The following is a 12,380-nucleotide window of genomic DNA, read 5'->3' on the forward strand; positions in this document are numbered from 1 at the left end:
CATGAATGACCTTTGACTCACCTGTCTCGTCCGGTAGTGGGGGTCTAGGAGGAGCCTCGTGGTCGTAGATGTACCTTCCATCATACCGGGCATGCTCAGAGCTGGGGTACGAGCCTGGGGGGATCTCCTGGTAGTTATCGTGGTTCTTGTACATCTCTTCCTCCGGACCGCTGAGGGACGGACGGTAGATATTGACGTTGTCGATGTCCGACCGCTTGGTCTGCAGTGTCCCTTGTAAAGTGCCATAGCCTAATGAATACTCTGTAGGGGTAAAAAGAAATGGGATTCCTCCTCTTGTTTATGACCGCATTATCATGGGGGTGGGGGTGTTTGAGCTGCGTGGGTAGGGGTGCAATCTAAACATTTATATCTTGCAGCAGAAGAAATTTTATGAGGAAGAATGGCAGGGATTGTTATTACAAAATTTATAATAGGAATTTGGTAGAGGAGACACCAAAGATGAAGTTCAGTTCAGCTGTACAGAAAGTATATTATACAGCTTTAGTATTGTAAATAGCTTTAGTAGAATATATACAGCCTTAGTTTTACACATATATAGCTTTAGGACAATATATATCTAGTATGATATACAGCTTTAAATTTAGTATACACATGCAGTGTATGCATTCTGACACATTGTCAAGGACACAAGGGACTAATCATGCTATGAAAAATCACAGAAACGAGAGTAATTAACTAAGTAAAAGTATGATTGTACTGAGGACTAGAGAAGATCTGTAGTACTACAGTAAAATAGTACCAAGGACAATAGCACCTGTCTCGTGCACCAATAGTGAAATCATTCTCAGTGCTATTGTATTAATTACTGAAGACAGTAAAAATACTAAGGAAAGAGAGAGGGGAAGAGGAGAGGAGAAATAAGGCTACAGTTCACAAGTCTAACAAGAGGTACTGTGAGCAATGCTCACTAAGAATACCCCCCCGCTTCCCCCAATCTCCCAAAGGGTGTTGGTAATAGGTAAAACTTCAGTATTATGATCCAAAAGGGATCTAGGAACACAGCATCTCCATGCGATGAAAAAAGCCATTAAAGAATTTAAATGGAAACCATATTGCTACTTCAATGTCCAGTGGGCATGACCTTTGACCTTTTGACCCCAAAATTGATAGGGAACATCTTCATCCCATGGGTAGTCCATATGTATGATATGGTGACTGTAGGTGGAAAGGATAACGCTTTAGAGCCCGGAAACCATATTGTTACCTCGATGTCCAGTGCGTTTGACCTTTGACCTTTTGACCCCAAAATCGATACAGAACATCTTCATCCCATGGGTAGTCCATATATATGATATGGTGACGGCAGGTGGAAAGGATAATGCTTTAGAGTCCGGAAACCATTGTGTCTACAGACGGACGGACGGACGGACAACCCGATTCCAGTATACCCCCCCCACAACTTGTTGCGGGGGGTATAATAACCATAGTCAGAGAAAGATGAAAAAAATCATCAATTCCTTATAATAAAATACAGGATGATTAAATTCGACATAACAGTGAAAGAAAATTGAAAAAAAAAAAAAATTATACATAAGTTGAATATGAATTGTATAGAATTAAAATTTCATTTAAATAAGCTAACATTCAGAATATAGAATACTGGATCCAAAATCACAACATCTGTGAGAGAGAGAAGCAAGTGAATTCAAAGAGAGATTACTCTTACCATCTTCCTGGGCTTTGTTTAATGGCAAGCGGTCCTCGTAGCGAGATTTTGTAATGAAGAGCTGTAGTTTATCCTTTGTTTTTTCGATCACTTTCTTGGCGTCCACCAAGGAGAGGTTTTCCACAGGTGTACTATTAATCTACAATTAAAAAAATAATTCTTGATATTTTAGCTTTATCGAGGCATACCAGTTATAAAACACAAGAGCTCATGAAAAATACAGATAATTACGGAGTTTAAACTGTGATTTGTATGTGAATCATTTAATCATTGACTGGAACATACAAGAAAGCGCTTAGAACACAAACCTTCAGAACCACATCTCCCTCTTTGAGTCCGCCATCTTGAGCCGCTAAACTGTTTCCTGTGATTTCTTTTATGTAAAACTTACAGCCCAACACTACACCAACATCTGCATAAACCAAAACACATCAATGTTAGTCGTGAAATATACAGAAATACATATGCCAAAACACATCAATGTTAGTCGTGAAACAAAGAAATAGTTACCAAAACACATCACTGTTAGTTGTGAAACATAATAGAAAGACATAGTTGCATTCAATAACTTATACAGCTGAAATTTCTAATTTACGAATTACAAATATCCTTTGAAAATATGAAGAAACACAAGTTTCCATTTACAACACCTACCCTCGCGTCTATTTTTACAACACCTACCCTCACATCTATTTTTACAACACCTACCCTCGCGTCTATTTTTACACCTACCCTCGTGTCATTTTTTACTACACCTACCCTCGCGTCTATTTTTACAACACCTACCTTCGCGTCTATTTTTACAACACCTACCCTAGCGTCTATTTTTACTACACCTACCCTCGCGTCTATTTTTACAACACCTACCCTCGCGTCTATTTTTACAACATCTACCCTCGCGTCTATTTTTACAACATCTACCCTCGCGTCTATTTTTACTACACCTACCCTCGCGTCTATTTTTACAACACCTACCCTCGCGTCTATTTTTACAACATCTACCCTCGCATCTATTTTTACAACATCTACCCTCGCGTCTATTTTTACAACATCTACCCTCGCGTCTATTTTTACAACACCTACCCTCGCGTCTATTTTTACGGGAGAGCGTGATTTTGAGAGGCGTGTTTTCCATTTCTGTGTAAGTAGGGATCAACACTCGTCTTCGAATGACCTACAGAAAAAAAATGACAAAATCTATGACATACATCCAATGTTTAAACAATATTTAAACTTCTTTTATATAACATGTATAGCTAAAACATGTATTAGGAAAAATAAAATTAGCACACAAATATCCCATGACTAAACAACTTTATTCACATCTCTTATGGTCTTTATAAAGATTATCACGGATTAACCATGTTGACACTTTGATGATCTTCATAAAGCTATATGACTAATCACTTTAATGGTCTTTGTAAAGGTTATCACTTTGTGTACTGTACGTCTTGTCCGATTTGGAGAAATTCTCAGCAATTTTGAAGGTCGAGGAAATTAACCCATAAAATTTCAAGAAAAGTTAATTCGGAACAAAAAAATCTGATACTAAAAACTAAATTGATAGCAGCATCTTTAAAAAAAAAAAGGTTGCTAATTTCATAGTGCTACTTCCAAAAATAAATTACACATTTCAGCCTTAATCCCTTAGATATCTGGTAAAAAGCTTGTTTACAGCCCTGTAATTGAGCAGATTTTAGCTGTAATCCAGTTGTCATATTGTAATGAGTTTGTTTACAGTACTGTAATTGAGCAGACTAATCCATTGGTAATACTGTAACAAGTTAATTTACAGTCTTGTAATTGAGAAGATTTTTGATACAATCCATTAGTAATACTGTAACGAGTATGTTTACAGCACTGTAACTGAGCAGATTTTAGCTATAATCCATTATAAATCTTGTAACGGGTATATTTACAACCTTGTAATTGATCAGACTATAGCTGTAATCCATTAGCAATACTGAAACGAGTTTGTTTACAGTACTGTAATTGAGCAGATTTTAGCCATCTTGTTAACAAGTTTGTTTACAGTACTGTAATTGAGCAGATTTCAGCTGTAACAAGTTTGTTTACAGTCCTGTAATACTGACCAGGTTGACCTTGTTGCCGCTGTCCTTCAGAACACCGATGGCCTGCTTGTGCTCCACATTCTCCAGGGGAATGCCGTTCACGCTCATTACTCTGTCGTTAATTCTGAAATTTTAATCGCAAACAATAATTTTAATTCTGAAAATAAATTCTATCACAGCAGTGCATTTTATCACCAAGCTGGGCCTTACTTATTGGGAAATTCTAATTGTCATATTGTCCAGCTGGAAAAAAAAACCTTTCTCTATGATAAAATCACACTGATTTACGTTGATTTATCCGTAATTTAATTCAGCTTTCTCCCAGACCAAGACAATGAGTGAGGTATAAATCGTTTCAGTGAAATTCCTAATATATCAATAAATAATGAAAAATTTAAAGGAAAAGATGTAAAATCATGATACAGTTGGTTTTTTTTTTTGGAGATTGGAGAGAGCAGAGAATTCTCAATTGGGACTTAGCAACAGAGGCTCCCTAAAATAACATTCAGCTATTACAATGGTGGAGGTCATCATCTGTCTAGACAGAGATCACACAAACTTCCTTTTTGGTTTTATTCTACATACACAAAAATGTATAATTACTTCATGTAAGAACAATCATTTGAATTTGTACAGGATTGTGACTGAATTCCTCAGAAATCAGATGAAAACTAGTCAGAAAGGAAAACACCTCACCCTACCTGATAAAGATCATAAATTCTGTCACTTTAGATCAAACCCAGAGTGTTTCATTTTTTTGGAAAATTGAGCCAGTCAGAGGATTTCCTCTGAAAAGAGGAAAAATCACACCCCTGTTTGTAACATCGAATGATGCTGTGTACTTAAATAAGCATGATGCTATAAGGTCAGCATTCACTCTTCAATACCAGGAGAGATAACTCCCCAACTGAAACTGTTCCAAATTACAACCTCCTCCCCTTAGAGTACTGCTTGGTATGGAGGACAAAGCATGTGCAGGAAAAATTAACTGCACTTTGTGCATTGAGGAGAAAGATGGAGAAAAGATTCAACATCGATGTGACCAATGTCATTGTTGTATCATTTTAAAATAATGACTGTTATGCTGAACTTGAAGTACCATAAGAAAAGTCAACATGCCCTTGTACATGAACAAGAGGCCCATGGACCACATCACTCACCTGAGTCACCTGGACCCATATTCAAAGATTTTCCCTGCATATTCACTTGTAAAACTTCGATCTACTTTACACCCTCCACCCCTCTAAGATCCACTGAAACTTTAAGGATAACAATTGGATCATTCTGTCCTGACAATATGCACATCTATAAATTGCAATGAAGCATTGTGCAAAGTTTCAAGTCTATCCAATAAGCCATACAGGAAAAGCGTTTACAAGATTTTGTGACAGACAGACTGACAAATGAACAAAATGTATAAAAAAAAAAATAAAAAATTTGTCTCCACCTGGAATTAGAGAAATGATTTCTATAACATGCTTGTTTAATACATGTACAATAATAAAAAATTCCTATCATTCAAAGTCTCTTCCCACAGAAACTTAACCCTCAAATCTAATCCACACCACACATACCGACAGTTCATTTAACTTGGAAACATAAACAGCAGCTCATAGTTTATTGATGAGGTTGTTTAAAATGACAGCCATCAGCCACTGTTACAAATATCCTCTCCAATAAAAATTACATGCATTCTTGCAATGTCCCCGGTGTGAAAATATTCTACATGGTCAAAAACATGTTTTAATCATCTCTCTTGTTGAAATTCCACCCACCCACCCCTCTCTCTGATTAAATCACAAGCTCTATGAAACAAAAGAACTCTGGTGTCCAATTTAACTAGCTCGATCAGTGGTTCATCATTTTCTAAGCCCATTATACCAGGTGAAAACCCCCAGAAATCAATGTTCATCATTAGGAAGTCAGAAATTAAGCCTGCTTTAGCCTCATTCCTCTACAATCACCTATATTGATCCCTCTCCACAAATCTCTTGTTCTAGCTCTAGTGTCTAACCGAATTCTGTCATCGTTTTTACATTAATTTGTCAGCTCTACGGGAGTTTTTTTTCCTTTCTGTTTTTTTTTAAAGCTCTCGACTGTTAATCTGGATATTTTGCTGAAGATAAATATTCGCAAAAAAATATAATATGATACGACAGCCAGATATTTATTCATGTACTTTTTATCATGTTTTATACTGACGATATCGGGATACTTGATTTTATTCTGAACATACTGCGGTACTGATTGATATTCTAATGATACCAAGACACTTACAAGTGTAGTATTATTCCTGAAGATCCCGGGATTCTGACGGTAAATGTGTCCGCTTTAAATACCCCCCCCCTTTTTGAAGTACTACAGTAATTTTCCTTCTGCAAACAGATACAGCATCCATCCTCTATGGATAATCAAGCCATCTCCGCAAAATACTAGTAGTAATTAGCTCTGGGCACCTCAGTACCTCAATACTAGTAGTAATTAGCTCTGGGCACCTCAGTACCTAAATTCTAATAGTAATTAGCTCTGAGCACCACAGTACCTCAATATACTTGTATTCACAGTCACTGTGTCTGCTGTGTGTAACATAGTTATTTCCCCTCTGCAAATACTCAGTGATAATTTGCCCTGTGTCAGTATATTCAATAATTTGCCCTGTGTCAGTATATTCAATAATTTGCCCTGTGTTAGTACATTCAATAATTTGCCCTGTGTTAGTACATTCAATAATTTGCCCTGTGTTAGTACTTTCAATAAACTGCCCTGTGTCAATACTTGTAATATGCCCTGTCTGAGCAATTTCAATAATTTGGTCTGTGTCAGAATGCTTAAAATAATTTGTCCTGTGTCAGTGCATTCAATAATTTGTCCTCTGTCAGTACTTACAATAATTTGCCCCGGGTCAGTACTTACAATTAGCCCGGTGTCAGTACTTACTACTTAGAATAATTTGCCCTGGGTCAGAACTTACAATAATTTGCCCTGGGTCAGAACTTACAATAATTTGCCCTGGGTCAGTACTTACAATAATTTGCCCTCTGCGGGTCCAGCTGTGAGAACGTCGGATATGGCTATTGACGGATCTCCGTTAGCAAAATGTGGATTATCTCTACCCCCACTCACTGCAATACCAAATCCAAATCCTGGCACCTATCAATGGAAATAATGGAATCAGGAATATGCTTTTTCACAAATCAACAGAAATACTACATATTGTGATAAAATTAGGCGGCTTTAAAGCAAACTGCTCCATCATGATACTGAATTTGAATCCTTGGGCCATCATTAAAAATATTTTTGTTTGATGTACTCCAACCCACATTTTTCAAGGTGGGTCGGTAGGTAGGTGTTTTTGTTTGTTTTGCTTTTTAATGTCATGAAATTTTTTAAGTATTTAGTTTTAAAGTAAGGAGAATTTTCTATTTTTCAAGGGAACCAAACAAAAAAAAAATGAAATTTAAAATTGCTGAAAAAAATGATCGGGTAGGAGCAAATTTGACAGGTCGGTCGGAGTACATCAAACAAATCAATTTTTATTTTTCAGACAGCCTTGTATGCAAACCTGTAGGACAATTTCATTCTAACTGTAATGAAGTTAAGGGGGGGGGGGGGGGAGGGAGGGAGGAGGAAGGAAGGAGAGAAATAGGGGTAGAAGGAAGGAGATGCCCCCCCCCCCCCCAATTCTCCTCTAATAATATCCTCAAAATGCTTCATATGTATCTAATTATATATAAACTTTAAGGTAATTTCTGTGAGGGAACTTGCACAATAGACTTACAGACATAAATAAATATACTTAGTATAGTCTAGTATTAATATTGTATTAGAAGTATACATGTATCAGAGAAATGTTGTAACATTGAACACCAGAAATTTGAAACCGTGAACAGTTTCGGAAATTCAGCTGGCAGGAAAATACTTGACGTAAGAATTTGGCATACGACATGTTGGCATACGACATGGCATGTACACTGCCTTTGATAGATATTTGGCATATTCCTCACATATACGATACAAAAATCATGTAAGAATTTGGCATACGACACTGCCTGTGACAAAGCAATCTGGCTTACTACAAATGTATACATTAGACTAGGAAACAACAAAATGTGTTTGTGGCCATGTTCAATTACAGCATTTGACCTTAAACCTTGATAAATCACTTCTACCTTCCACAGTCACAGGGTAATGACCTTGACCTTTCAGTTCCCAAATAATTATGACATAGTGTAAAAGAATGAAGCAGTACTCAGGATAGAGGGCTCACGGCGGGTGTGACCGTCGACAGGGGATGTGTAACCCTCCTAGGCACCTGATCCTACCTCTGGTATGTCCAGGGGTCCGTGTTTGCCTGACTATCTATTTTGTAGTGCTTATAGGAGTTATGAGATTGATCACTGTTTGTTATCTTCACCTTTCATTCATATTCCTTTCCAGAACCATATTAGCACAGTGTTTTTTCAAACATCATTAATTAGCATCAATCATATCTGCCAAATCTAAAACTTTTTCATTACACTGTCTTCTGCTGAAGCGAGCATTTGGTTTGCGACTGTATGGAATAAAACCCGGAGTTAATCCCTATACACACTAACTCTAGAAAATTAATATAATTGGTAATCAATGACCTAGTACCTTGCACATTTGTTCTGTGAGATATTGCATTCTCAGAAGCCCCCCCCTCCAGCAATGCATCCAAAAAAAACTTCCTACCATCCTATCCTGATTTGATTATTAAGCGGACTCACAATAATTAATATCATTTTACCTGAGATTAAGTACAGCAGATGTACAACCTTCCAACCTCAAAAATAGAGAAACATAACAAATTAAAAAAAACCCAGACTTACTCTTCTCAGAGTGACGGTATGGGTTTCCCAGGCAACATTTTCAAGGCCCTACAAAATAAATCAAAACATACTGCAATCACCATGGCAGACAATGCTGAAATCTAAAGATACGCTCGTACAGAGAAACATTTTTTTACCACAACAAATTAATCGGAAAAGTCGTCTATGCAATCATGCTATGCCATCAGAACTGGTTATCCGGATAACGTCACGTAAAAACATATAGATTTCATATTCACAAATAGCAAAATGTGATATGATAGTTTAGTCAATGTCCCTGTATACTGTCTTGTCAGAATTATAACAGGTGTATTCTGAAACAGCGTATTAATAATCATTCCGAAAATATGCATGCATAATTGAAAGTATATCTATTTCTACATGTTAGCATTAGGTCATCATTGTAAAAAATTTTTTTAATGAATATTAACTGTTTGCATTGTACACACACACACACACACACACACACACACACACACTCCCTTAGAATATCAGCCAATTTTGGCATTGGGAATATTTATCAAAATTTCCGCCCAAAATAGTTTGAGAAATATAAATACTTCATTTTTTGACATAATTTCATTCCACGAGTATCTCGGAAAAGAAATATTGATACTCTCATTTCGGGTGAATTTCCCTCATTCGCCTAAATAGCAACAAAAAAATTCCAGCAAAAATTAATGGCCTTACGGTAAAGTACATGACAATCTGGAATTACCTGCCTGTAGAAGGAATTCCTAACTTTGATGTGCATTATATTCCTGAGAGTCTTTCCCACATCAAAACGATATCCAACGTTCATTATTCAAACACATATTATACTGTTTTACAGCAGAGCAATAATAACCAGTGTCACTCTGCAACTTTGGAAGGAAAATGCATGTTAATTTGCTCAACCCTACCCTCAAACCTAAAGCTGGACAGATGCAATTCTCCAATCTGTCTATTCTTTCTATTCTTTCATTACAATAATAAACTCTAATTACTCCTATTCATAGATAATAACTTAAAATTACAAATAATCTGCATTCCTGACTGAAGTCAATTAAATCACACCATTATAGTACTACTCCAACAGACAATTTGCCAGGTTGACAATTACCACCTTTCAGAGCAGTTACAGAGTAATCCCCCTTGAATAATTGGCAATTATATTTCTTTCCTTCCTCAGACAAGACCAACAAATGTTTCAACAAGAAGATAATTACTTATAAAATGCCATACCATTGTAAATTTAGGAACACAACTCCACACAAATTATAATTTGACAGCCAATTTATACAGAGAAGATCATTATCATTTTTTTCTTCTTATAACTTTCAATTGAATGGATTGTTAATACATTGGTTGTGTGCTTGATTTACAAGACACTAGTAAAAACTACTCAATACAGACACAACAGAAGGTTAGTACAATTAACCTTAATTACCACCACCCCCCTTCCCTCCCCTCCTACCCCACCCCCTCCTCCCCTCCAAACAAAAATCCATATCATAGTATGTGTGTCACACTAGTAAAACCAAAGAAAATAATTTACAAAAAGAAATTATTTTTAAAAAAAAAATGAATTGAATGTATCTAATGATTTCTTTGAAAAGTTTGTGAATAATAATGTAAGTTGTTCATACTATATTTATATATGACTCAGCATGATGCCCAATAAGCTCCCTTTTCACATCACCAGGGAACCTGTATATCAGTCTATTTATTTGTTTACTAATAAAAAAAAAATTAGATCTGTTAAATCCATAATTAGTAAAGAAATTTACACAAGTATATCATGTTTCAACATTAATACCTTACAAAGCTGATTTATCATGCTGAGATCAAAGGATGGAGGGAGTTATCATGTGGAGATCAAAGGGAAGACAGAATCAGGCCACCATCTTACTGACATATAAGGTTTGGCATCTTCACGGTTTGGATGAAATAAATATGTGGCTTTTTTTCATTATTTTAAACTCTCCCGTGATATATATACATTTTTCTTGCCTTGAGGCCAATATCAAAACATTTCATTTATTAATAAAAAATGAATTCAGCAACTATTTAAAGAATTTCTGTACTGAAAATGTCTACAGGCAACTACACTGTACAAAGCATAAAATTTTCTAAACATAGAAAATAGTTATTTTATAGTAAAATTTGGAACAGCTATGAATGATTTTATGAATTATAAGAATATTCATTTACTATAAAAGCCGTTCGGCTTCTATATAAAATAACAAAACTAAGAATTTCTGCACATCCTTTAGAAATCAAAACCGGCAGACATTCAAAACCACGTATCCCAAAAGACTTTTTATTGCCTGAGCAAAAGTATTGTTGAAGACGAATCATGTTTTTTATACGAGTGCTTTATATAAAAATATAGGGAGAAAGTATTTGAACATTTACTCTAAATGAGGACATCAAATGAAAATCCTGTCAATGTTTTGTTCATCTGTTCATGCTGATAGATTATGTGAATGTTTGTGTGAGTGTTTTGAATTCCACTCCAATATAACTGACTTGACTTCACAAATAAATACTAATCTATGTACGTGTATTCAGATTGGGCCATCATTAAAAATATTTTTGTTTGATGTACTCACATTTTTCAAGGTGGGTAGGTAGGTAGGTATTTTTTTTTTTTGTTGGCAGTATCGAAAAAATTGATTATTGTCATAAAAACGCAGACTTAAAAATTTATTGATGTTTTCATTAAACATTGGACAAGACAGATTTAATAATTATTGCTATAAAACATTCATCAAAAAAGTTTCTTAGAGAATATAAACCTTTAAAATGAAACAATGTCTATTTCCCTGGAAACCAAATTAAAAAAAAAATTAAAAATTAAAAGTACTGAAAAAAATGATTGGGTAGGGGCGATTTTCATGGGTCGGTCGGAGTACATCAAACAAATCAATTTTTATTTTTGGTCTTGGGTTCGTGGGTTTTTTTCAATTTTTTTTAAATTGTGAAACATATGATTGTATGTCAGCATATTTGGTGAATCCATAAATAATTGAATATAAATTATGAATAAAAGGTTCATTCATTTTCAGAATTACTGAAAAATTTGTTACAATTATCATCATTCACTTTGGAGCAAAAGTGTGTTTGTGTGTTGGGGTGGGGGTAGCAAGATCCTCAGTCTATAAATCTATTAATATCACGAAAATGGACAATTTCAGTGGATTGAATATGTAAACATTTTGTTACATGGCGCATTGAACTTATTGGGTGCATATTTACTTTAATATTAATCATATAATGTATGTCAAAATGATAGATAATATAATTAATTCTACATGCATGATTATAAACATTTCTTATCATATATCATATCATACAAAACACAGCAACCTTGACCAAAAGAAAAGAGCTTATTTAACAAATGATCACAGGAATCAGTTACATTAGCACTTCCTATTTATTACGCAACAGTATCTCAGAACAGCTGGTGCACGCCCAAAATCCCAAGACATGTAACAGCATTTTTTCATTTCTTTTGGCAAATGTTGCAAAACTTGCTGTCAAGTATAACATGAGGGTTGGTTACTACTCAACAGCATATTAGGTCATGCAGTGAATCTGAAGACTGCACCATTAAATCATGTGTTAAAAAAAATTAGTGTATAACAACATGCTCTCAGTCTCAAGGTTAAAATGATCAACTTCCATAATTTACAAATTTCAACTTCTTATTTGTCCAGAAGCTATCATATTCACAGATCTACGAATTTCTATTTTACATGCATTTTTACCTGTAGTTCAAGTAATGAT

The 12,380-nt window shown here is 35.3% G+C and overlaps 1 protein-coding gene across 21 annotated transcripts in view; it reads right to left on the reverse strand.

Moving 5' to 3' along the window:
* LOC125660681 (tight junction protein ZO-1-like) overlaps window positions 1-12,380 on the reverse strand; it is a 74,862-nt gene that overhangs the window by 37,268 nt on the left and 25,214 nt on the right. For all 21 annotated transcript variants that reach the window (XR_008797909.1, XM_056146929.1, XM_056146946.1 and 18 more), the window contains 7 exons: window positions 8,610-8,657; window positions 6,785-6,909; window positions 3,781-3,883; window positions 2,771-2,861; window positions 1,996-2,099; window positions 1,688-1,826; window positions 22-261 (listed from right to left, as the gene is read on the reverse strand). Coding sequence is in view for 20 of the 21 variants with exons in the window: in XM_056146929.1 (XP_056002904.1) it covers window positions 22-261; window positions 1,688-1,826; window positions 1,996-2,099; window positions 2,771-2,861; window positions 3,781-3,883; window positions 6,785-6,909; window positions 8,610-8,657 (850 nt within the window). In the remaining variant the exon portion in view is untranslated. The remainder of the gene's footprint in view (window positions 1-21; window positions 262-1,687; window positions 1,827-1,995; window positions 2,100-2,770; window positions 2,862-3,780; window positions 3,884-6,784; window positions 6,910-8,609; window positions 8,658-12,380) is intronic.

This window comes from Ostrea edulis, chromosome 8 (assembly GCF_947568905.1).
Source record: "Ostrea edulis chromosome 8, xbOstEdul1.1, whole genome shotgun sequence".
Taxonomy (NCBI): Eukaryota; Metazoa; Mollusca; class Bivalvia; order Ostreida; family Ostreidae; genus Ostrea; species Ostrea edulis.